At 47.2% G+C, this 26,833-nt stretch overlaps 1 protein-coding gene across 9 annotated transcripts in view; it reads right to left on the bottom strand.

The window, feature by feature from the left end:
* Positions 1-26,833, bottom strand: part of GRAMD1B (GRAM domain containing 1B) — a 213,020-nt gene that overhangs the window by 66,885 nt on the left and 119,302 nt on the right. The window contains exon 1 of one of the 9 annotated variants that reach the window (XM_070803566.1): positions 16,474-18,519. The exons of 7 other annotated variants lie outside the window; for them this stretch is intronic. In XM_070803566.1, the coding sequence (XP_070659667.1) occupies positions 16,474-16,622 (149 nt within the window). In that variant the 5' untranslated portion in view covers positions 16,623-18,519. Of the gene's footprint in view, positions 1-16,473; positions 21,419-26,833 lie in introns of those variants that run through there. One more of the 9 variants, XM_070803571.1, reaches the window with a different exon arrangement.

The raw sequence follows: 26,833 nt of genomic DNA, 5'->3' as shown, positions 1-26,833 counted from the left end.
CAGCACCACCTCTGTTCCTATTCTCCCTCCTTGGATAGAATGCATCTAAGGCCTCAAACCTATTTTTAGAAGTTTAAAATCATTTCTCCTACATCTCCACCTAATCTTTGTTTACAGTCTACCTCAAGTGACAGGGAGAGAATTAACTGATGATGTAGCTCATTTCACCTTTGGACAACTGTTCTTATTTTAAGCTCAATCTGTTTCCTGTGGCTTCCCACCAAAGGTCCCACATATCTGCCCCCTTGGCAGGTGTAGAATAAATCACATTTCTCTTCCAAATGCACTTTTAAAGTGGCTTTTGTGCTCCCTCAGCCTTTTCTCCTTCAGACTTGCTAGTCTCTCCAGCCTACCCCTCAGCCAAGGGGTTCACTCTCCTCTAAATGAATTCCAGTTCCTCAATCCCCCTTTAACTATGGAGCCCAGACACGGTTGTAGAACAGCAAATAAGTTTTCTGATGAGCTCAGAATAGAGCAGAACCATCACTCCATGTGCTCTGGAAATGAGACTGCAAACATATATTTTTGGAGTCATCTTCTGAATCAGAGGAATCTAGAATTAGTCACTGGTCTCTTACATATCTCTGGCTACAGCCTTGGGGCTACAGAGAGTGCCTGGATGCACAAAGTATGCTTGTATCCCTACAAGAGATACTCCCCGCGCCCACCATTCCTTCCCCCTCCTGGACAAACTCAAGTTCTGGTGGAATGATGAAGAATCCACTCAGCTCTCAGCCCAACTCAGGTTATATTCCAATTCTGAACCTTTATATGAGCATCTCCAGGACAGATACGGAACCACAGCAATGCTCTCAAGTGCAAATGCTTTCCTCCTTCCAGTCCAAACACTTGCTCCTTGGACCCTAACTGCCTGACTTGCAGAAAAGCTGAGGTTTCACCTGGCTGGCCAAGAGCAGAACAGTGAGCTTCCATCTGAGGTCACTAGGAAAAGTGAATTCATTCAGCCCTCTGTCTGTCACCATATAGAAGGATGTGTGTGTGTGCAAACATGAGCAAGGTGAAGGCCGCTCACGTCTTTCACACTTTCTCAGGGAGGTCTCAGGTGATCATCAGGCCATTCTAATCAGGACTAATTCACAGGTCAGCAAATTATGACCCAAGGGCCAAATCCAGCCCAACACCCATTTTGTGTGACCCACGAGCTAAAAATGGTTCTTAACATCTTTAAACGGTTGGGGGTAAAAAGCCTATCTTGTGATGTGTGAAAATTGTATGAAATGGAAATTTCAGAGTCCATAAATGAGGTTTTATTGGGAACACAGCCATGTGCGTTTGTCCTTCTATGTCTGTGGCTGCTTCTGCTGTACAAAGTAGTGTTGAGTCATCGCAACGGAGACGGCCTGGGTCACAATGCCTAAAGTATCTATGCTCTGCGTCTTACAGAAACAGCTGGCAACCCCTGGCCGAACAGTGTGTGACCTTGAAAGATCAGTGCGGTGCGTCTGCCTCTCCTCTGTCAAGCTGGGGAGGAGGGTGTGTCTGTGACCCGCCAATAAGGCACCTGTGCTTGACAACTCCAAGGCTGAGGAAAGGGGCTGCAAGTTGGCTCTTGCCTGCACAGAACATTTGTAGGGCCAGGAACAGGAGGAGCTTTTCTCCCAGGTAGGATGACAGAAGCTCCCACTCCTTCATTCTCTCCCAGTGGGGTACCACTGTCCATGGCCTCAACACTGACATACTCCTGCCACGGCAGCTCCCTGAAACACCCCTTTCTCCCCCTTTCCTTCAAGGCCAGCTCCTTCCACCCAGGTCCTAAACTTCTCCAACCCACAGAGTACTATCCAAGGCAAAGGAGGAAGGCATGCCCACCTCCAGGCTAGCCGGGAGAGGGAGGTGGGAAGCGGAGGAGCCAGGGGGTGTCCACAGAAGCAGTTTGCTGCGAAGTGTCACAGAAGGTAAAGAAGCGAAGATCCCTTCCCCCCAGCCCTGGCTAAGCGCCTGGCTGAGTCTCCGAGGAGACAGAGCTTCAAATCCTCCCCCACCCTCCACTTGCCTAAATCAAGCAAATAACTAACAATGCAAGGAGGTGTGGGGGAGTAAGGCCCAGCCACTGGGTATCTATTTTCTGAAAACACATGGCAAATCTCTGAGCCAAATGCCGGCTAAGCCAAAGAATAAACAAATCCCTTTATTTCCCTGAGACTGGAGCTATCAACTTGCCCTCTCATCCTCTCCTCCCGTTAGCCAGAGCCATCCATCAAAGAAGCAGTATCTGTCTGTGAGAAGGTGGCCTCACCTCTGCTCTGGTCACCTCTCCCCCACCAGGGGCACCCCAGAGTTAAGTCAGTGGGTGGAGACCTGGAGGAGCACATGGCCTGTCCACACCTCCCCCAGAAGCTCCGGCCTGGTCGCCCCAGAATGCAATCCTCTGCCCTTTTTTCTCCAAGTTACAGGCCCTTGAATAAGTCTCTATGGCCAAGGGGACTCCATCAGCCTGAACCCCACCCCTCCCTCCAGCCGCCCTGGGCCCACCCCTCCCGGCTCTACGGCTCAGCTCAGGCAGTGCTGCCCTGAGGAAGGTGAGGAAGGGGGAGAGAAAAGAGCCAGGGAGGAAAAAGAATGAGGCATCTCTGTAGCATGATGTCACCCCGGCTGCTTTTGGATCCCCCCAACACAGAACAGAAGCAAACAACATGGACTCCGGATTTACTGTGCCTGGAAAGGTCTGTGTTCTCGGCGGTTCCGGTGGCCTGCGCCAGCTGGAAACAGCTCGGCAGCCAGAGAGACAGGCCCTTGCTCCAGCCCCCGGGGCCCCCATCCGACCCCTGGGCATAGGCCCCCCTTCCAAAAAAAAAAAAAATGCGCGGAGGAAACAAAGATGGACTGACATATACATACATGCACACACAAGCGTCAGCAAGAGTGAGCACTAACCTGGCAGCCATTGGGAAGGTAGTGGAGCACAGTGCAGAGCTCATTCAATCATGCACTGGGCAGTGGGGGGCGGGGGCGGGGAGCGGGGGCCCTGGGGGCGCCGGAGGGCACGCACCTCCATGACCATCCCACGGCCCTGTGGCTAACGGCGGGGGGCAGGGCGCTCACAAGCTGGGGGAGCTTCCTTTCTCTGCTGTTGCCAACCGCTCTGGAATGGTAAGCATGACTCCCCGTCAATTTCTACCCCCCTCCCTCCCCTGCGGCCGGTATTTGGCGTGGTCTTGCAGTCGAACCAGAACACCGCCGAGCCCCTCTCTCCCAGCCCTCACTCCTTTTCTCTCTCTCCCTCGGACTCCCTCCCAAGACAGCTGTTCCCGGATCCTGCACGCACGCGCACAGCGCACAGACACACTCAGCCACGCACCCCTCCGGCGCGCGGACACACTCGCACACACGCACGCAGACACGCGCGCGCACACCCCGCCGCCGCCGCCGCCTGCCGCTTTACATAAGCAACTCTTCGGTGCAGTCAGCTTGCTCGCTCTCAATTATTCATGCCGCCCTGGAGGACCGAGCCGCTGGGGCGGCGAGCGCCGTTATTTCCTCTCCATCCCCCAATCTGACAAAACACCAGATGATGCTCCCGAGAGATTCTGCTCCCTTTGCTGCCACCAATTATTTCCCAGGTGTTGCCTATTAGGTCAACCTGTATCAAGGAGGTGATACTAAATCAAAACACAAGTGCCTGGCTCAAAATAGAGCCTTGCATCTTTCCAAGGATGACAGCTGCGCTTATTGCCTGAGCCTTGGGAACAGAGGAAGGGAAAGCGGCGGCATTGGAGACCACAGAAAATGACCGGGACTCTTCAGGGAAGCCTACCCCGGACTTCCAAGGCAGCAGGCCGTGATACCTGTGGGTCAGAGCCTTAACAAGTAAAACAATTACATCCACGACAAAGCATGGTCATCTCAAACTCTAAGCGGCACCTCCAAGAAAAAAAAATTTTTTTTCTCCTGTCCATTCACTGGAATGGGGCTTCCCTGGTGGCTCAGTGGTAAAGAATCCGTCTGCCAATGCAGGAGATATGGGTTCAATCCCTGGGTTGAGAAGATCCCGCAGAGAAGAAACCCACTCTAGTATTCTTGCCTGGAGAATTCCGTGGACAGAGGAGCCTGGTGGCCTACAGTCCATGGGGTCACGAAGAGCTGGACACAATTGAGTGACAAAACAACATTCACCGGAATGCAGCACTGGTACAGAAACAGTCCAGATGAATATTCTTTCGGATGAGAGGTATTCTATTCAAAATGACTTTAATGGAATACTGTGAAAGTCATTTATGACTTACAAAGCACTTTCATTCACATTAATTCATTTGATTTCCACAAGAATCACCTACAAAGGCTTTGTTAGGATCACAGCTAACAAAAGGATGCTGAGCCCTGGAAAGGTGGGAGGTCCCATGGCAACAAAGGCTGAGCTGGGAATCCAGACCACCTGACTTGAAATCCCATAAAACCCCAAGGATGACTGTCAGAATTCAGAGTACCACCAGTATTTTTTGAGGGGAGGAGCAAAGGGATCCAAAATCTGGACCAAAACAAACATCAAAAGCAATGGTGACAGCTCACTGTTTCTCAAACTTTAAGGATCTTCTTAAACCACAGATTTTGATGTACTAAGTCTAGGGGAGGGCCCAAGAGTCGACTGTTATAACAAACTCCCAGGTGATGTCCATGTTGCTATTTCATGGACCACACTTTTGAGTAGCAAAGGATTGGTTTATGCATTGTCATTCTTCAGGTGTCCCTAAAGGGCAGAGTTTGGTTTGCCTGCTGCAGCTGCACAGGATAACATGCTGAAGGTGAGTAATAATTATGATCCATCGATGCCACCTGTGTCCTCACCAGACTCAATACTTGTTGGGCATCTGTTGGCAAAAAGTCTCATTCTGGGACTGCCAAGCCCTATCAGCTCATCAAGAAAGGTCCTTCCGGGATTGTTTGTACCTGCAACCTGTCGAGAGAACAGCAGCCTCACAGTGTCTAGGAAGCACCTAGGTTTGCACTGTCTGGCCCCCACCTCATTTACCTAGAGGAATTTCAGTGCCAAAGAAAGGTGTGCTGGCAATGCCCTGGGCCGCAAGTACTGCCCCAGTTCTACCCGCCTGCACTTGTCTGGTCAAGTCCGGCTTTTTCTGAAATGCTGACCACCTACCTACCTCCCCTTCTGTTACTCTAGAAAAAGATCTCAGACTCTGGGGTCCAGTCTGCATTCAGAGCTATGTTTTGCTGCTTTCTGGCTCTGTGACTGTTGGTTGCCCAGCTACCCTCTTCTCAGACTCATTTTCTTCATCTGCAAAAGCCAAAAATAGGTATATGTCCTCTTGTACATGGTTGAAAAAAAATGATAGAATAAAGGTACAAGGAGGCTGGTTATGTCCCCCACCTCTGAGCTTATAACTGTAGTACAGAATATAGAATTTAATTGTAGCTTTTGTTGGTCATGCTGTTGGTTTTATATCCCTAAGCTTGTAGGCGACTTCTTTCATGTCCCTCCAACACGTAGGAGTACTGGGTACAACAGAAGTATCAGTAAGTATCTTTGCACTGACTGTCCCATCCTCCATTAAGATAGGCAACAAAAGGGCTAGTGAGGCCAAGCTGCCCACACCCTGGTCTTACCTTCTCTATTCACTATGTGACTCTGGACAAATCATACTTCCTGGAGACTTTGCTTCTTCCACTATGAAATGCAGAGATTTCACCTTTCTTCTGAAAGAGCTCTGCATAGCTCAACAGTGTTAGTATCTACATGATTCAGATCAACAGCAGTGGGTTAAAAAGGCAGATGCAGAGATCAGACAAAAGTCTAGTCAAAGCTATGGTTTTTCCAGTAGTCATGTAAGGGTTGGACTGTAGAGACGGCTGAGCACTGAAGAGCTGATGCTTTCTGTGTTTTTGGAGAAAACTCTTGAGAGTCCCTTGGACTGCAAGGAGATCAAACCAGTCAATCCTAAAGGAAATCAACCCTGAATACTCATTAGAGGGACTGATGCTGAAGCTCCAATACTCTGGCTAAGTGTGTGAAGAGCCAAGTCATTGGAAAAGACCCCGATGCTGGGAAAGACTGAAGACAAAAGAAGAGGGTGACAGAGAATGAGATGGTTAGATAGCATCACCGACTCAATGCACATGAATCTGAGCAACTCAAGGAGACAGTGGAGGACAGAGGAGCCATGGGGTCACGAAGAGTCAGACACAACTTAGCAACTGAACAACAGTATAAGGTTAATGAACATTAGAGCATGTTTCTGAAACCTAGGCCCCCTTGGTCGAGTCCTATTCTCAACCATTAATTGTGTATGAATAGAAGGCTACTGACTTGCCATGAGGCGGGAAGGGGCCTTTTCATACTCATGGTGTTTACAGATTTGCAGTGCTGTGCTCATCCTTCCTCAAGTCACAGTGCAACCTCCAAAGAGGCCAGCTGAACCTCAGAGAGTTGGCAGTGACCTGGACAAAGCTGACCGGGCTTCCCCAGATGGCATTCCTGCCCCTGACTCAAATCTCCACATTTCAAGGGCTGAACAATTTGCTGCCTAAATTCCCAAACTGCTTTTTTGTAAATGAATTTAGGACACTGAGGAGAGAGTAAGGTATCTTTTTCTGAATTAAACCTTTCCCTCAGAGATATGGAAAACTCACATGAGTTTCTATTTTTGAAAGGAAAATCGGTTTCTGAGAGCCTTGTGCAGCATCAAAAGCACTTTCCAGAGAGCACCCTGGAGGGATCGGGGGAAGAAAAAGAAGTTAAGGCATCTGCAAATCCAACTGAACCAAGTGGTTCCATTCAATCCAGTCCCATTCAATCACATGCTATAAAAAGGTCGGTGCCTCCACGGTATCTTGTTCATCTCAAGTGCTGTTTCGGATAAGAATGGAAGGTAGGGATGATAAAGATAAGGTCTTATCTCTGAATCCTACGCCCACCCCCAAGGAAAACAAAAGAGTTTTTAACATAGCAAACACTTCAAAGATTTTAACTAAATCTGAATTTGTTGAATAATGGGCCATGCATGCATGCTCAGTCCCTTGAGTCGTGTCTGACTCTCTTCGATCCTATGGACTGTAGCCCGCCAGGCTCCTCTGTCCGTGGAATTTTCCAGGCAAGAATACTGGAACGGGTTGCGGTTGCCATTTCCTCCTCCAGGGGATCTTCCCGACCCAGGGATTGAACCTGCAGCTCCTGCATTGGCAGGTGGATTCACTAGCGCTCCCCATCCACCGGAAGCCCATTAATTACGGGGAGTGATAGGCTAAAGGGAGCCTGACTCTTATCATCTAAAGCACGCGTGCTTTTCCAAAGCATAAACATCTAGGAGATTCTGAAATGTGTGGGGGTAAGTCAAAGAAGGAAAAGGAACAAAGATCTATAATGTTTACTGAGAATTGACCATGCACTGGTCACATATTTTATTTTATTATATATTTTCTTATGAAACTTTAATCAAACAGATGAAGAAACTGAGTACAGAAACCCATCCTTACCCAAGATCACAGAAATATTTCTAAAATCAACGTTTTCAAACCACACCATGCTACTTCCATAAATAAACCCCTTACTAAAGAAAAGGCACTTTTAAGTTCCCTGCATTTAATCATAATTGCTTAGCAGCAGCAGCACTGCGTTTAGTCCTCAACACAACCCTGCAAGGTAAGTTCTATTCTTCCTACTTAGGCGAGGTGTCCATTTATTGCTCCTCAGCTCCAAATCCACCCTTCTTTGCCTCACCTTGTGATGCGGGATCTATACCCACTTTGCCAGCCAGCCTGTGAGCCTCCCTGGCACCCCAGCCTGCAGTCTCTCAGGAACTTTCTGTGCCATATACTGGGTGACAGCCACACCCATCCAAAGAGCTCTGAATCGTACTCCTATGTTGGGGGCACACTTACAAACTGTTCCCTTGTTGGGTGTTCTGCCTCATTCCTAGAGGCCATGACTGCTCCCTACCTCTGTTATTCCTGCATTCTTTAGAGTCTGCTCTACTCATTTACCCATTAATGATTCTTCATATTGAATTTTCCCTGTTTACCATATTGGTGTGGTCTCAGTCTCCTGACTTCTCACTGCTCTATAGGGATGAGCACACAGCAGCTCAGAGGAATAAGACACTGCCCTTGTCAGTAATAATAAAATGGCTAAAAGCTTATAGAGCAGGGGTCGTCAGCCTCCGGGATCTAATGCCCGATGATCTGATGTGGAGCTGATATTTTAACAATAATACACCCAAAGTATACAATAAATGTAATGGACTTCTGCTGTGATAAACTGTGTCAGTCGTGTCCAACTCTTTGAGACCCCGTGGACTGTAGCCCACCAGGCTCCTCTGTCCATGGGATTCTTCAGGCAAGAATACTGGAGTGGGTTGCTGTGCCCTCCTCCAGGGGATCTTCCTGACCCAGGAATTGAACCCGTGTCTCTTATGGCTCCTGCATTAGCAGGCGGGTTCTTTACCACTAGTGCCACGTGGGAAGTCCCAGATATCAGTAACTGGCTGTGATCAATTAATTGTAAACACCATGGTCCTCGGACCAGCTTGAATGCCCTTAAATCATCCCCAAACCATCCCCCCCCCATGCCCCTCCCCTGCACCTGTCCGTGGAAAAGCTGTTTTCTGTGAAACCGGTCCCTGGCATCAAAAATGTTGGGGACCATGGCTCTAGGGCATTCTATGAGCCAAATCGTTTTTATACATTTAATGTGTACTCCCTCATTTAATCCTCACATCAACTCTCCTTTACAGATGAGGAAACTGAGGTATCTCAGAGATTAAATAATTTCCCTGGATTACACAGCAGAAAGAGAGACCAGAGTTTCTGACCCCACAGTCCATTCTTGGCCAAGCTGCTATCAGTTGGCTGCAGTCAGAGAGAAAGGGGGTCAAGGAAGCACAAGTGGGACATAGAAACACAACAGTCTTCCACAAAGTTTGGAAGAGAAAAAGAAATTAAATTGTTAGCTGGAGAGGTCCACATATCTCTGAAGAATTCAAAATATGAGGGGGTACCATTAAAGGTCTTTTAAGTCAGCCTCTTAGTGTAAAAGACGTGGTGTACCCTGGTCATCAAATACCCAGGAGACCCTATTAAATATCTCTTTTGGAATTAATGCTTGTCCGTGTTTTATGAACCATTAATGTGGGAGAACGGATGATTCACAGGTCCCCACTCTGCCCTCCCTGAGGTCCCAAACCCAGACTTTAATCCAGGGAAGCTGGGTTGGGGGTTCTGAATGAGTAGATGGATTGCCTGTGACCCAGCTGTAACCCAAGACCTCTCATGAATACTGCATCTCTCACATGAGGGACAGTGATGTCTACATAATTAAAACCTGAAGCAAGAAATGGCCAGAAGGGTGGGGACAGAGGGATGAGGATTCAGATAGATCCAGCACCACTCACACCCTACCGTACACCAACACCTCCACTAAAACCGTGCTCACTGGTTAGGTAGACTTCAGCAGGATACAAGCTTTCCCGAGAGTCAAACGCACTCGAGTAGGACAGAAAGATCCATCCCCTGGCCCACTGGGAAGAGAGCTTTCTGGGGAGGGGCTCCCTCTACGTATTAGTCACAGCGCATGTTGCCATGCCTGCTGATACTACCAATTTTCTTAGGTGTGTGCTCAGTCTCTCAGTGGTGTCCAGCTCTTTGTGACCCCATGAACTGTAGCCTGCCAGGCTCCTCTGTCAACGGGATTCTCCAGGCAAGAACACTGAAGTGGATTGCTATTTCCTTCTCCAAGGGGATCTTCCCGACCCAGGGATTGAACCCCTGTCTCCTACAGTGGCAGGTGGATTCTTCACCAAGGTGCCACCAATTTTCTTGTAACTCTATCCAAATAAAATAACTGACTCCTGAGTATCACTGTCTTCTTTTCTAAATGATCCTGACCATCAGTCCTAGATTTTCAGCCAGGATCAAATATAAATCCACAGAATGGTCTATACCAGTGACTCCCAAACTTTACTACACCCTGTATTTTTTACATACCCCAATGCCCAGTCCCAGCGTGTACCAATTAAATCAGCGAGTCTGGGGGGTTAGAGCTGGGCTTCTGTATTTTCTAATGATCCTGATGTGCAGCAAAGTTTAAGAATCACTGGTGTATAAAATTTTAATCTTAATTCACTTTTAATGTAGTACAAACATTCTTCTGAAAGAATAGTGATCTGTATTTTCCAAAAGTCAAACTTTTTTTTTTTGAACCAAGACATTTTCCCCTATCTTTTTAGAATCTTCAGAATTAGAGTGGATGCTCGGTGGCCATGGCAAAAATCTACACACGAGAACAGTCCTTGTGTCCTGCCCCAGAGAGAAAGAAAGCCCAGACCCCCACATTACACCTCGCATGTGGAAAGGACTGGGGGCAAGGAACTGGAGTTGATTCCTGGGGAGACAAAAAATGGGATTGAGGCCAATGAAGATAATCTATGATCATGATTCAATGGGAAGCAGTTGGTAAGAAGAGTCTGTGTGGATCCCAGGAAGCATTGGGAAGTGAAAGTAGAAAAAGTGAGGAGGCCGACACATCTGATCGGCAACTCAGGGGAAGGACCTGGTCTCACAGAAGAGGGACCATTCTAAGGCAAGGTGTCCTCTTTCCTGGAGAACCGAACTGCCCAAGCAGGAAGGCCCATGAAGAAGAAACTGCCAGGAGGGTGGCTGTAAGTGGGGTTGGAGACCTTCAAAACACAGGCACAGAGATAAGCTAATTATTTGATTATGCAAATGAAAGTTGTTTAACTTGCCCACAAACCCCAGGGTTAACGTGGAAGAGGATTAAATAATAATGTACCTGGCTCTATAAGAAGCGATTATGAGGAAGAAGAGACTTAAGGCCAAGTGCAACGTCCTCGACTACGAGACACATATAAGAACACCACAGTGCGGTGATTATCTGCACGAGGCTTCCCTTTCAGACCCAGGCACTCATTTCCTGGCTGCCTGCCTGCAGGAAGCGCTGCCGATGGGTCATACCTGAGCTCCTCCAGGGGCCCTGCCCTTGAGAAGGCTTAAGGAAGAGGGTGCCTCCTTCCTAAGAATGTGCTCAGTTGTTCAGTTGTGTCTGACTCTTTGCAACCCTATGAATTGTAGCTCGTCAGGTTCCTCTGTCCATGGAATTTCCTAGGCAAGAATACTGGAGTGTGTTGCTGTGCCCTCCTTCAGGGGATCTTCCTGACCCAGAGACTGAACCCTCATCTCCTGCTTGGCAGGCTGCTTCTCTACCACTGAGTCACCAGGGAAGCCTCCCTGAGAACAGACAGAACCAAACGGCTGGTCCATTGGCAGGATACAGAAACCTGTCCCTTTGCCTTGGTTTGGGATAATTCGGTAGGGGCATCCAGAACCAGAGCCTGGGCCGCCCGGGACTGGCCCAAGTGCGTCAGTCTTGAACTTCTCCATCTATCCAATCCCGATCCCCTCACCCACTTACAGGCTTGTTCCCAAGAGCACTTTCCAATAAACCTCCTGCAGGAAAATCTGTCTCTATGTCTCTTCCAAGGTCTCTTTTCAACCTAAGACACACACCAACTACTATGAAGGAATGTGCAAGTAGGAAGGTCATAGTCCTGTCACAGGACTGTCCCCTGAAATTTAAGAAAAATGCCAAATTTCAGGCTCAAGAATTCAGTACCAGTCTAGAATTGAGAGAGAGAGAGAGAGAGAGAGAGAGAGAGAGAGAGAGAGAGAGAGAGACCTGACCACTTGGGACAAGTGGAAGCCCATGCTATGGTTTCTACCTCTGTCCGCCTCTGGGGAGACTAAGCCCCCTTCCAAACCACCTCTTTGTGGAGGTAACTGACCTCTCCTTAATCCTGGATTAAGGTTTTAGAGAGGGACGCCTGTTCGCTGGTGCCCCAGTTAAGATGTTGACACGTGGTACTTAAGGACAGATCTCGAGTCCTTCTGGCCGCTGGCCTAAGGCTAAAGTCGCATGACCAGCCCTCCGTCTCCCTCTCCCCACCGCCCACTCTTCCTTTAACCTAGAGAGAACCAGCCAGCTTTGGCAGCTAAGAGCTCACACCATGGTTAGGCGTCTGCACAGCACTGGAGCGGTAGGGAAGAGACGGGAGGAGCTCTGGGCTGGGGCAGGGTGTGTGTGGGGGTGTGGGGGGATGGTGACGAGTTGGAAGGATCCTAGTCACAACAACGACCCTGCCCCAGCTTGAGGTCCCTGGTGTGTGCCAGGGAGGCTGCAGTTGCCTCCTGGCCCCACTCCACACGTCGTGTCTCAGGAGTTTGGTTGGTCAGTGGAATTGGGACAGAAGAGCCAAGTAGAGAGAAAGCTCAAGAGCTCACCGGTCACGCCCCAGCTCCTCTTGAATTCACTGCAGACTCTCCGGAGGGGAACTTCCGGAGGGGAACTGAGCGGGCTCTCACAGAGGCGCCTAGAACTCGTCGCCTCCCTTTCCTTGGACCCTGGAAGTGCCACCTCCATCCAGTCTAGCTTCTGCAGGTCTGTCCAAGCTGCTCTGTGGGGCTTCAAGACCCTGCCTGGGATCCCCGATGATGTGAGTTGCTCACATCTGTGGACATCTTTTCTCAGTGTCCACTTCTCCATACACATCCAGCCCTGGCAGCCAGTCTGCTAGGCCACCCTCCCCAAGGGCAGCACTTGGGCTGCCCTTTTGGCCACTGTTCCCAAGACAGGCCTCCTCCTGGTTATGGACACAGAATATACTTGACTCTCACTGAGGACGATGCAGGCTAAGGGAGGAGTTACTGACCAGCCCCAATCCCCAAACTCACTTTATAAGACAGCACCCTCCTTCAAAAGGCACAGGCGCCCAGAGGACACACCTTCAGTGCATCCTACCTTTTCTCCAGGACTCAGTTTCCCAAATTGTTATAAGAAGTGGTTGGTCTAGGGACTTCCCTGGTGCTCCAGTGGTTAAGAATCCACCTTCCAATGCAGGAGACACGGGTCCGATCCCAATTCCTCCATGCCTTGGAGCAACTAAGGCCGTGGGCCACAGCTAAGATCCAATGCAGCCAAATAAATAAATAAATGAATAATTTTTTTTTAAAGAAGGGGTTGTTCTAGATGACCCCTTAAATTATTTCCTGTTCTAGAGGCCCATGACCATTCTTTACCCTCACACATCTCCAAGTGCTAATAATTTCCAAGAGAAAAAAAAAAAAAGAGTCCTGTGGCCACAGACTGAAGCAGAACAAGGCAGCAAGGCTGACCAGAACAGCCAGGGCCCGTGACCGGCCATGGGGTCTGTTCTCTCTATACTCTGTCTCTTCTGAACACATCATTGCCTCAAATCACCTGCCTCTCGGCTCCCTTCCCCTGCATCTCCTATCTCTCCAGAGAAGAAGAGCTGAAACGCCATGAGGGCGGCTGTGCCCGGCAGCTGGGAGCCAAGCCTTATTAAAGAGTTCGGACCTGGCCTTGACCTGATGAGAGCTGGAAAGGAACAGGTAGGGACCGAACTAAGAAAGTGAGCAGCCATGGGGCAAGCTGGGGATGCTGACTCACCACACGGGCATATGCTGTGACCTCCTGGCGTTACCACGTGATCCAATCAAAATCAAATCCAACCAGCACTAGCTTCCTTTCTCACGATCCACACGCTGTTATTCATTCAGCCATGCACCCCAGGTGCTGGAGAGTCCTTGATGTCAGGCGTACTGCAGAATAAGCCCTGACATATGGTAAGAGCCTTTTTCTACAAAAGGCCGAAGAATATACAAGTAGAGTGGGCGGAGATCACAATGCTCAGCATGGACCAAAACAACTGGGTTGGCCAAAATGTTCATTCGGATGTTACAGGAAAACCTGAACGAACATTTTTGGCCAACCCAATACAAAGTGGCTGTGAGAGGAACTCTGGAGACACGGGTTCGGTCCCTGGGTCAGGAAGATCCCTTAGAGGAGGGTACAGCAGCCTACTCCAGTATTCTTGCCTGGAGCACCCCATGGACAGAGGAGCCCGGCGGCTACAGCCCATGGGGTCACAAAGAGTTGGACCAGACTGAAGCGACTTAGCATGGACAGTATGCACGTAAGAGTAACTACAATACACCTGGGCTTCATCCACAGAAGCAAGTGAAGGGAGGTAATAACCCCTGCAAATAATACCTAGAAAGAGGACCCCTCTTTACAAGGTCCATTGTTCAGATAAGATAAATAAGACAGTGTGGGTCTGAACAGCCACCCCTATGACAAAGTGTAGAGTAACCAGGAATGTTTAGACTAAAGGAGACATGCCTTAAAGCAAGCAGGACAGGAAATATTTGACAAAAGGAAGAGAGAGAAAAATCCAAAGGAGAGAAGAGTCCCATGTTTTGTGTTTCTAGAGAGAAGTTATCAGATTGCATAACTGGGTTTGAAGGAATAGGGAGCTTTCGTAGAGTAGAGGGTATGCTTCCAGGCAAGAGGTTCATTTCACATCCTGACCTCCAGGTTGGTCCAGACGATCTTATGAAAACTCCCAACTCTGAGACATCATCTGAGGCTGAGCAATGTCCCGTCACAGATGACACCCAGTGAGCCTACAGGGTAGGGATGAGCACGGGGCCTTCTGATTTCATCCTGGAGACCAGTAGGGAATCTCCATCTGCTCTTATTCTATAGATACTTCTCCAGATTGAGAGGGAGGGTCTCCTCTCTCTTATAGGGGCCAGAGACATAACCACAGACTCCAAGAATCTCCAAAGCAGAAGGTCTTTTGATCTCACTCAGCCCGATTTTTCACCCAAAGCACTGATTTCCTCTGCAGCTTCCCCGGAAGAGAAGAAAAAGAAACCAAAGGATCATTTCCATAAGCCTCCAAAATGAGTCAATCTTGTTAACTAATGGGGCAGGTGGCCAAATCCTTCTCTCAGGAGAGGTTGATAATATGTCTCCCACAATCCCCCGAGCCCCACCTCCTGCCCATCACTGCGGGTCTCAGAGTCACTGGAGGTACCAGAATCCCCACCAAGAACAGAAATGCGCCTGTGAAGCTTCCTGGAAACCTTGAGAAATATGCTCAAGTGGGAGTGAGTGGGCAATAGGAAAGCTCTGCCCACTGCTGGGTTCCCTGTATGCTGACATTTGTGATCAAGATGGAAAACATCCATGAGACGTGCCCGGGAGACTGGCTTGTTTTCTTCTAAATAATCTAGCATTTGACTCACCAAAAACCTTTGTATTAGGATCTATAAAATACCACCGCCTGGGTGTACAGCATTAGAATTCTCTACTAGACCAATGGCCTTTTGTCCAGCCTTGGTTATTTCCCAGAACTCCCTGGGACGGTGCGGGTGTGGGCTGGGGGTGGCGCAAGGTAGAAAGCAACCGCTCAATCCTGCCAGGTTGGGTGTCTCTCTCCCACCCTCCTTCAACCGCATGCCAGGCCCATAAGCAGTCAGATAAATGTGACTCCTGGGTAATGAATGCAAAGAGAAATTAAAGAGCACAGGAAGAAAAAGAAGCCTTGAGCTGGATACTAAACATGGAAAAATGAAGTCCAACAGAATCGTTTTCAGAAAAGTAAGGGTTGAGCAAAACCAGAAAGTTATAATAAAATCTTGGATGCATGCTGAACGGTCCATTCTGGCTCCCTAGCGCTCTGCTCCTGAGGGTGGGGCCACCCACACACCCCAATTACACACACCCCCGATCTCCCACGGATGCTTGTGTGCGTGTGTCTGGCTCCCTCCTTGAGGTCAGGAAGGCTCTGCAGAGGGTTCCATTTAACTCAGGGCCTGGTGCTGGGTGTGGGTAGTAATTAGCATACCTTGTATTTATGTCTAGCTATTTCTGGCCTGCAGCTTGTTTTCTCCTCCTTCAATTCCCTCTGAAGAGGTCAGTCAGCCTTACACATGTGGCTTCTGGCCTTCCTGTGCCAGTGTTCCAGTACTCAGCAGCATCACTTCGCCCAGAGGTAGAAATCAGGCCAGGATTTTTCTCTTCACTCTACTGGCCAAGGGACAGTGAGAGGAGTTGGCAGGGCCACCTTCTCAGAGCGAGTCACACAGATGCACCTGAGAATTGCTGGTCATTTACAAAAGCATATACGGCTCCCCTCCCCTAGGCCAGCTTTAGCCAGGGCACGCCACCACTAAAAGACTATCACAATCTCCTGTATGAAACTTGGATAACCAGTTTACCAAAAGGAAAGATTTCACAAAAAAGTCTACTATACGGATGTGCTAGTTTTGCTGTGCTCTCTTTAGAAATGGGCTTCCTGGTGGCTCAGTGGTAAAGAATCCGCCTGCGATGCAGGGGACAATGCAGAAGAAACGGGTTCAATCGCTGGGTCAGGAAGATCCTCTGGAGAAGGGAATGGCAACCCACTCCAGTATTCTTGCCTGGGAAATTCCATGAGCAGAGGAGTCTGGAGAGCTACAATCCGTGGGGTTGCAACGAATTGGACAGGAGTTAGTGACTGAACCACCATCACCATTTTTGCAAATATCATTCCTTTCATCCTTTTAGCCACCCTGTACAATAGGTTCGAAACCGCCCCTATTTTCACAGGTGAGAAAACCAAAGCACACGGAGGTTGAGAAACTTACCCAAGATCACAGAGATAATAGCTGGTGGGCCCCAGAGTCAAGGCCAGTGGGTCACCTCCAGGATATCCACCCTTAACCATTAAAGAGAAGCAGCCTTGCTTCAGCCCGTGGGCCTCATGCAGATACTCTGATTCAGTGTGTTCCCACATGGTCCTGAGGGCCAGGCAGGTGTGGAGCTTGCTAATGAAGTTAGCGGTTCTCAAACAACAGCGTGCGCGTGGATATTCAGATTCCGGGGTCCCGGAAGTTCTGGAATTGGAACCAAGAACCTGCAGTTTTAACAGGCGCTTAAGACCAGGCCAATGCAGGTGGCTCACAAAAGGCCCGTGGGCAGAACTAGCCCCGCCACCTCACTCGGCTCAGCTGGGACGAGGACACGGTGCCCTGGGCCCCTCAGTGGCGCCCACGTCGGCCCCAGGGAAGGGGAGCAGATGACAGGCCGCATTCAGACGGTGGAGCAGGTGAGGGCACTGAAGGGAGCTCGCCGTCCCTTGGTCCTCAACAAGCCGCACATCAGAGGGGCACACGCGGTGGGGGACGGGAAAGGGAGAAAGGACTGGGCGGCCTGGGCCCCCATCTCCTGTCGCCAGAACAATGGCTTCTTCAGATCCCTGGCATCTGAGCTGGCAGCCGGCCACCAGGGAAGAAAAGAGCCCGCTGTCCCTTTAAGGACGCCCTCTCTCCACAAAGGTCAGAAATGCCAGCTCAGCCTGCCCGGCGGCTGCCGTTTTTGCCACTTTGGTGCCCTGAGGCCCTGGGCCATGCACCCCGTTCCAGCTGGTTCTCCGGGCACCTGCTGTCTTTGGGAGAAGGCAGACCACCTGCGTGACAGCTGTGGCTCCAGGCGAGGTTCAGTGATGGAGCAGGAAGTGCCGATGCAGAGGAAACGCAAGACCTCATTTGTTTCTCAAACTCATCCTCCAGGGAGAGTTGGCCCCGAGGAAAGGGGACTTGGGGAGCCAGGTCACGGACAACTCCTGGCAGGGGGGTGTGGGGGGGCGGTCCAAAAAGAAAATGGACGAGGAATGGATGCTCCAAGAATATTTCATCCAAGAGAGGAAAAGCTGACAGATGATTGATCCAGAAATCAGAGAGAAGCGGGGTGGGGAGTGGAGGCTGGCAGGATATGCAGCGGAGTGGTTGGGGTTTCCTCCTACACTTGCCATGCACTTAGTCGCTCAGTTATGTCCAACTCTTTGCCACTCCGTGGACTGTAGCCCACCAGGCTCCTCTGTGCATGGGATTCTCCAGGCAAGGATAGTGGGGCGGGTTGCCATTTCCTTCTCCATGGGATCTTCCTGACCCAGGGATTGAACCCACGTCTCCTTTGTCTCCTGCATTGCAGGCAGATTCTTTACCCCCTAGGCCACCGGGGAAGCCTTCCTCCTCCAGAATGAGTTCAAATCCTGCCGTTTAATGTAACCTGGAGCACAGGCTTCCTAGAGTCGCTGAGCTGCAATTCCTCTGCAATACTGGCATATGGGGGTGGTGGTAGTTGTGGTGCTGTCATGTCCAACTCTATAGCCCATGGACTATAGCCTGCCAAGCTCCTCTTGTCCATGGAATTTTCCAGGCAAGAATACTGGAGTGGGCTGCCATTTCCTACTCCAAGGGAAATTCCCGTTCCAGGGATTGAATCCATGTCTCTTGCATCTACCTGTACTGGCAGGTGGATTCTTTACAACTGCGCCACCGTATTGAGCAGTAAATACATGTTAGAAATTAATAATGTTTATTTTCAGAGTACTAGCCACTCAGTGTATCCTCAAGCGGCCTGAACCCCAGACCACACCACTGGTTCCAGTAAGTCATCTTGCAAATGTATACCATGAGGAAAGGGGGCCTCATTTAGGAAACTGTGTGGGTTGATGCAAATCATCACTCGCACTGGAAAACGATTCAAAATTAGTCATCTATTCATCATATAATGCCAGGGTCAGTGAACTCTTTCTGTAAAGAGCCAGAGAGTAAGACCAGACAGTCTGACAATACTACTGAACTCTGCTGCTGCAGGTTAAAGCAGCCATAGACAACATGGATGTGAAAGAACATGGCTGCGTCCCAATAAAACTTTATTTATAATACAGAACAGGCAGCAGGCTGAAGCTGGCTGACCCCGGAAATAAAGGATGGCATTAATAGAGGAAATGATGAATGCTGATAAGGAGGCAGAAACCCATTTCTTGCTCTTCTCTTGGGACTGAGAGTACTGTAACCATTTACTTGATATTCAAGAACAGTTTTTAGTCAACTGCAATGACTCCCATATGCTGGTTTCCTCAGCATCTATGCCCAGAGTTTGCCAAGTACCTCTCTGCACTACAGAGGTTTCTTTTCCTTGTTCTGCATTTCCTCTAATGCCTGAGACTGGGAGGTCACAGGGCAGCGTCTCATCCTCCTCCAGCAAATGTGGTGGGCCTGGCTGAACGGCCACCCTTCAGGGTGTCCTCCTCAGAACCCCTCATCACAAGACACCCGCCCCTCACCCAGTTCCCCAGGCCACAGCTGGCTGGGTCCTCCAAGTCTGTTCTTCGTCAGCTTCCTGAACAGTTGTGCATTTTAGGGAACCCATGCAGATTTTCACTCTTTCACTGATTTATTTAAATTGGGGTGTGCCCCAATTTAAATTGGGGTGTGCTAGGTAAATCTTAGAAAACACAAATTTCCCCTCTGCTTTGACTGAAGTTGGAGAGAGGCTGTTATGGCTGGAATCTTCTCAAAAGGCTGCTCTGAGACATATTTATTTCCTGCTCCCTGGTGTCTTTCTACCCGAGAGCTCAAGTGCTTCAAAAATAACTTTCTCAACTGTACTAACAACTTTTAACATGAGATTTCTAAATGGCACTAAAAGCAGGAAGGGTAAGAAAAGCTGAGAATAGGCAAACAGTGAGATCCAAAGCAAAGGTAGAAAGGAAAGAAGGAAAAAAAAATCACTATTTCAAAAAAATATATTGCTTGCTTACTTACATCAATCTCTCTGCATCAAATGACCTCATCCCACAAATCCAATCTGTATGTTTCCAGCTTCCTTCAAAGCTCTGCTCCCAGTGCATCTTCCCCAATTAGATTTTCTTGATAAACCCCCCCTAAACCTCAAACTCTCCAGCATTCCTTGGAATTCTCCAACACTCCGTGGAATTCTCCAGTACACCTCCCACTTGCTTATATACCTTAAGTGTGGTGTATGAGAGCCTATGGACTCTGCCCTAACCCACGGACTGTCACCTTCTTAAAACCCCTAACAGGAGTCCTCCTCCTTCCACGTTCCCCAGGGCACACTGTCAACGGCAAATGCTCTCCCTACACTGTTGCTTGGCCAAGGTCCCGCTTCAGTGGAGGAGCTGCTTCTACCTCACGGTATCCTCAGCAACCTGTCATCGCTGCTCAAATCATCACTCACTCATTCACTCAGCAAATCCGATGCGAACTGCTCATGTGCCAAGCAGTGTGCTGTAGCTTGTCATACATCTCAATTTGCAAATTTATTTAATCCTCAAACCAGCCTACCGAGATAGGTATTATTAACATGAAACTGGCACATAATAACAGGTGATTTCAGAAAGCATGATGGAAAATGTGAGTGACGGATGGGAAGGAGGAGACTGTCATACTCTGGCAAAGAGGTCCCATCTGCCAGGGCTGGTGCTCTGATGCTAGGAAAATGAATGTGACTTATGATAGTCCCTTTTCATCCCATGACTGAAAAATGTAGTCAGAAGTACAGTATCAGTTTTACAGAAGCAGATACAATGTTACATGAAATGGACCAATGTATTAAATTTAAAAACAAACCACAGAAGAACCTAAAGAAAGCACACATGCATATGTATATTCTAAAGGTTGGTAGGGACTTTCTATGAATAATACCAAACAGGGGAAGAAAGAAGGACTTGATCACATTTGAACAAACAAACTTCAATATGCTGAAAATCAGCCTGATGTGAAAAGGCAGAAATTCCAGGGAAAGTACTGAAAACATGTATGATAAAGGGTTAATAGCCTTATTATGATAAAGAGTTGTGAGCAAGGAGAAAGACAAACACCTCAACAGGAAGGTGGGCAAAGAACAAAAAAAGGCAATTCATAGAAGAAATATACGTGGGTAATAAGGACTTTAAAAGCGTATCACCAGTGATCAAAGAAATGCAAGTTCATGCAACCCTGAGATACCACTCGCGGAGTATCAGATTGGCAAAGACTAAAAAGAATGGTAACGCCAGGCAGGCAAGGACAAGGGGAACAAAAGCTCTCATAACTTGGGGGCGTGGGCTGTATATTGGAACAACCTTTCCAAGGGCAACTTGGCACATGTGTGATACAGGTTGTTGACCTAGAAATCTGGCTTCTAAGTTTTTATCTGAAGAATGTTAACATGACATTATGTTTAATCCTGAAGAATTAGAAACAAGCTAAATGTCAAGTAAGAGAAGAATGGACAAATACTTGCAAATTTGTAATAATACCCTTAAAAGGAATTAGGTAAATCAATGTTCATGATTACAGAGAGATCAGAAATTAAAGAACTTAAGAACAGTGTATAGAATGAGCTATAAATTTCATCTATTTATCTTTCTATGAACAATAGCTCAAAGCATATAAAGTAAAATGTTAACAGTGATTATCTCTGAGAGGTGGTACTATGAATGATATTTTTCATTTTATATTTTTAATTTTTCTACAATATCCACAATATTTTTTGCAAAAAATAATCTAACAAGTTAAAAGGACTCATGTTTTTTTTTTAAATTTCTTTAATTTTGATTTTCAAAAGAGAAGACATCTATAAAAGAACTTTGAAAAGCAAACTGTAAATACAGGAATACAATCAATTATCCAGCAAGTATTTTTTTGAGCACCATGTGTAAAGCCCTGTAGAAAGTACAATGACAACCAACAGGGACCTACTGCATAGCACAAGGAACTCTCCTCAGTATCCTGTAGTAACCTATATGGGAAAAGAATATGAAAAAGAATGGATATATGTATATAAACACGATTTGCTGTACACCTGAAACTAACACAATACTGTAAATAAACTATACTCCAATGTAAAATAAAAATTAAAATTAAAAAGTACAATGGAAAAAAAACCCCAAAATTAGAATAACTCTCTACTTTCAAAGACAATATTATAAAGACGTCTAACCCAACACAATGTGATTATAAGAATCCTAGCAAAGTACTCAGAGAATGGAAAAGGACTAATTAACTCCTATTTGAGGATAAGATCAATCTGGGAAAGGCTTTTTTCAAGGAGGTGATAGTAAACCTGAATTTTGAAGGATAAGTAGGATTTCCATGGGCAGGGAGGAAAGGAGCAGGAACAAAGGAGCAGTACAATTAAGACTGTAGTTCCAGGAAAAGGTATTTGAGATCTCTTAGAGAGTAGCTATGTTAGGCTGGTGGGGACAGCAGATATCTTGGAAGGATGGAGTGGATGACAAGGCTGGGCAGTCAGGATGGAGGCAGATTGAGAAGGCCCTGAGCGACATACCAGGGTGTCAACTGCATTCTGTGGGCAACATGGAGCCAAATTCAGGTTTTGCAGAAGAGTTGGGAATCTGACCTGCATGACAGCTGAATGAAAAATGGATCCCAGAGTTACAAAAGAAATGAGATGATTCAGCCATAAGAAAGGAATGAAGTACTGATACATGCTACAACTTGGATAAACCTTAAAAATATAATACTAAGTGGAAGAAGTCAGTCACCAAAGTGTATGCATGTGAGTATATATACATATATTTCACAAATGGAAAATACGTATATACATATATGTGTATACATGTATGTATGCATATATGTTGTTGTTTAGTCATGAAGTTGTGTCCAACTTTTTTGTGACCCCTGGACTGTAGTTCATCAGGTTCCCCTGTCCATGGGATTTTCCAGGCAAGAATACTGGAGTGGGTTGCCGTTTCCTTCTCCAGGGGATCTTCCCAAGCCAGGAATCAAACCCGCACCTTCTGCATCACAGGCGGGTTCTTTACAGCTGAGCCACTGGGGAAGCCCTGTATGTATATATACATATATCTATATTACATAAAATCCAGAACAGGGCAATCTATAGAGACAGAAAGTAGATCAGTAGTTGCCCAGGACTGGGCTGGGAGGGCTGGGGTATGCCAGCTAAAAGGTATGGGGTCTCTTTTTGATGTGATGAAAATGTTCTAAAATTGGTTGTTGTGATGGTTGTATGCATCTGTGAATATACTAAAAACTGAATGATACATTTTAAATGAATAAACTGTATGGTATGTGAATTACATCTCGATAAAACTGTAAAAAAAAAAAAAAAAGAAGAAGAAGATGATCAACCAGATGGCTACTGCAACAGGCCAAGCAAGATATTCAAAGGTTCTGAATTAAGTCAGTGGCAGTAGTCACGGGAAAGACTGGGGGATGATCAGAGAGACACTACAAAGACGGAAGTAACCGTGTGGGGAGTGAGGAAGAACAAGTAAAAAAATAGCTCACAAGTTTCCAATGCGAATGACTAAGAGAGGATGTGAGGGGAAGGCTGGAAGGGAGATTGTTATAAATTTGCTTTTCGTGTTGTGAGTTTGTGGAGCGGAGCCCATTTCCAGAACTGAGGGAACAGAAAGTGGGATGCAGATCCAGAGTTGACAGTCCTTCTCCCAGCAATGGTGGCTAAGGGTCTTTTGTGACTGGTAATGAAAATTATTAATTATATTTAGCACTGGTGGGTGGTGTGTACACGCTCAGTTGTGTTTGACTCTTTGCAACCCCATGGACGGTAGCCTGCCAGGCTCCTTTGTCCATGGAATTTTCCAGGCAAGAGTACTGGAGAGGGTAGCCATTTCCTACTCAAGGGGATTTTCCTGACCCAGGGATTGAACTTGTGTCTCTTGAGTTTTCTGCATTGGCAGGCAGATTCTTTACCACTGAGCCACCTGGGAAGCCCATATTTAGCACTACTGACCAATTTAAAAGTGGTCCTAACTTATGCCTACAAATATACTTAGGAGAATTTAGCCAGAGAAAGACATTAAGATTGCAGCAAGCAAGCAAAACCAATTCTATAGCTACACATACAATATTCCAAGCATTTAACAGAGCTGAGTATTTACTGCTCCACATACAGACTTTTGTAAAAGGGAGTATAATCATTGCAGTTACAAATGTAATGGTTTATACAAAGACTACTCAAAAGCTGAATGGCAGTAGTTAGCTCCTATTACTAATGGGCCTCACAAGGGCACAAATCTATTTTTTCATTTGTTTGTATCAAAGAAGGCAAGAACCTGAAGTAGAAACCTAGGTTCATAAAATCAGAGGGTTAAAAAAATATCATTTGAACATGCCAGAGTCAACAGATGCAAAATAAATATATAAAAATGGCCCATTTTAGAACAAAAAGATGACTAAGGAAAATGAAGTGCAATGAGCAAAGCAAATCACCTTCTAAAGCCCAATGGTCAGAGTTCCCAGAATTTTTATCCCCAGGCTTGTCAAGTTAAGCTGTGGAAAAACAAAGAGGTTTTGCCTATCAGGTCATAATGCCACCGGATATAAACCATGGCCATTCAGTTAGGATAAAAAGTTGAGATCGCCGCAGAGAGGCTATTATGAAACAATGAGGCTCCCAGTCTCAGGAGAAAGGTCCAAAAAAAGATCTTAACTGGAAGATAAATCTATTTGCACTACAGCAGGAGAGGCGTCTGAGTCCCTCTGTGGAATTTTCCTATAATATGCAGCGTTGGCGAGACCCTACAGGGCAGGGAGTCCAGTGCCAGCTCCCCCTCTACTTTGAGCCCCACTCCCCTGGTCGCTCAGATGGTAAAGAATCTGCCTGCAGTGTGGGAGACCTGGGTTCGATCCCTGGGTCAGGGAGATCCCCTGGAGAAGGGAACGGCTACCTGCTCCAGTGGTCTTGCCTGGAGAATTCCATGGACAGAGGAGAGTGGCGGGCTACAGTCCATGGGGTCACAGAGAGTCAGACACGACTGAGCAAATCATACATACACACACACACACACACACACATACACACACACACACACACACACACACACACACTCTCTAGGGCCAGGACCCGTTCTTACTGCTCTTTGTGCTCCTACCACCTAGCCCAGTGAAACGGTCATTGAGTCAACAAATGAATAAATGAATTCAAGAGACGATAGGAGGAATCCAGTGGGAACCTGGCAAGAATTTTTTTTTTTTTTTTTTTTTTGGTGTGGACTATTTTTAAAGTCTTTATTGAATTTGTTTTCATATTCTTCTGGTTTTCTATGTTTTGTGTTTTTTTTTGGCCCCAAAGCGTGTGGGATCCTACCTCCCTGAACAGGAATTGAAGCCGTGCTCCTTGCATCGGAAGACAAAGTCTTAACCACTGGACCGCCAGACAACTCCCATGGGAAGAATATTAAAAGGTCCTGTACTCTAAAGATCCTGGCCTGTAGTCATGGGGATTCAAAAGAGATAAAATCTGCTGCTCTCATCTTGCCTACCATCTTAGGCATGACGGCACTGGTGTCTCGCTGCAGGCCACACATCCAGTGAGTGGCAGAACAAGTTCCAGCCCCCAGTTAAGTATCCAAGTAACCATATCCACCTGGCACAGGAGACAGAAGAGCTCCAGCAATGAGACTAAAACATATGATTTAGGAAGTTGTTAAGTTGAAAGGAGGGGTAAAACTGACCGATAGTGGCCTAAGCAGTAGCTCCTGGGTACCCAGGGAAGATAAGGATCAGAGTTCTCTCTGTCCATCTAAGGCATGAAAACAATCTTGGACTTTAGGTGTGGAAAGCAAGGACCATGACCATGCACTCTTTGAATGATGCCAAACACAGAACAAAGGAGATTTTAACAGCAGCGCAACATTTATAAGGTGGTTACAATGTGCCAGGTTTCCTTCAGAATGCATTAACAGGAATGATCTTGTGTAATCCTCCCAGTCTTTACAACAGACCTCCAAGGCAGCTGTGGTAAGTCCCATTTTGTAAATGAGAAAGCCAAGGCTTGGGGACAGTAAGAAGTTGCCTAGAATCATACAACTAGAAAACAGCAGAACCATCTGTATCTGTCCTTGGGGTCCACATTATACCCAAATGCTTAGCTGTCCAACTCTTTGCAGCCCCATAGACTGTAACTCGCCAGGATCCTCTGTCCATGGGATTCTCCAGGCAAGAATATTTGAGTGGGTTGCCATGCCCTCCTTCTGTGAATCTTCCTGACCCAGGGATCGAACCCGAGTCTTCTGCATCTCCTGCACTGCAAGCAGATTCTTTACCAACTGAGCCACCAGGGAAGCCCAATGGAGCAGCCACTTATGCCAGTGTTAGAGCAAAGAGGTGCCAGGTGAGAAGCAGCTCCTGGCTGCTCTAGGAAGGAAAGTCCCAAACCCAGGTTCAGGAAAGCAGTCAGTGCTCCATTCCCAAGATTTGCATTTTGCTTGCCCTCTCCGCCTACGAATATCTCCATAAATCTTACAAAAGGAACAAAAACTGAATGGCTTTCAAAGGTTTACGTAATGTCCTCATGGTTAACTGGATGGTGACAAGGTTTTAAGTACTCTTCTTTGTCTTTGCAACTCACGGACTGTAGCCTGCCAGGCTGCTCTGTCCAGGGAATTCTCCAGGTAAGAATACTGGAGTGGGTAGCATTCCCTTCTCCAGCGGCTCTTCCCGACCCAGGGATGGAACCCACGTCTCCTGCAGTGTAGGTGGATTCTTTACTGTCTGAGCCACCAGGGAAGCCCAATGTTCTAATGGGTAACCGGCTGGTGACAATGTTTAAGTATTCTTCTTTAAGTTATACAGATACGTTAATACACTTTTTTTCACATGCATGATACACTGTATAAATTAAGAGAAAAAAATTTTTTAAGGAAGCCCTGACCCAGCCCTGAAGTGACAGCCACCAGAACAGATGACAGGATTACAGCTCAGCCTGCGGGGGTGAGTGCACTGGAAAAAACTATTCTACTGCATGACTGAAGGACGAAGGGAGCACCACCACCAAGAAAGGCTGTCCCACCTGCTCTGCAAACCTCTGCTGAAATGCAAAGTATAAAGCAGTTCTACCAAATAAACACTTTTCATACCATCGTCAAGAAGCAGAGGATGGAGGTTAAGGGCACAGGCTTTAGAGCTAGCATCTTTCATTTTATTCCAGTTCTGCCACTTACCACATGGTCTTAGGCCTGTGATTTAAACCTCTCTGAGATTCAGTTTCCTTACCTGTAAAATGGGATGAGTATCACTTTTCCTATAGGGCTGCGTGAAGCTTATTATGAGAATTGTTTAATGAAAACCTCAGAGAAGTACTGTTATTATAATTTCTAATGCTAATCTTCACACACGCTACCAAACTTATTCTAGTTCTCAGCCAGAA

This window comes from Bos indicus, chromosome 15 (assembly GCF_029378745.1).
Source record: "Bos indicus isolate NIAB-ARS_2022 breed Sahiwal x Tharparkar chromosome 15, NIAB-ARS_B.indTharparkar_mat_pri_1.0, whole genome shotgun sequence".
Classification (NCBI taxonomy): Eukaryota; Metazoa; Chordata; class Mammalia; order Artiodactyla; family Bovidae; genus Bos; species Bos indicus.
The sequence above is the reverse complement of the archived record's forward strand: the minus strand, read 5'-3'. Positions and strand labels throughout refer to the sequence as shown.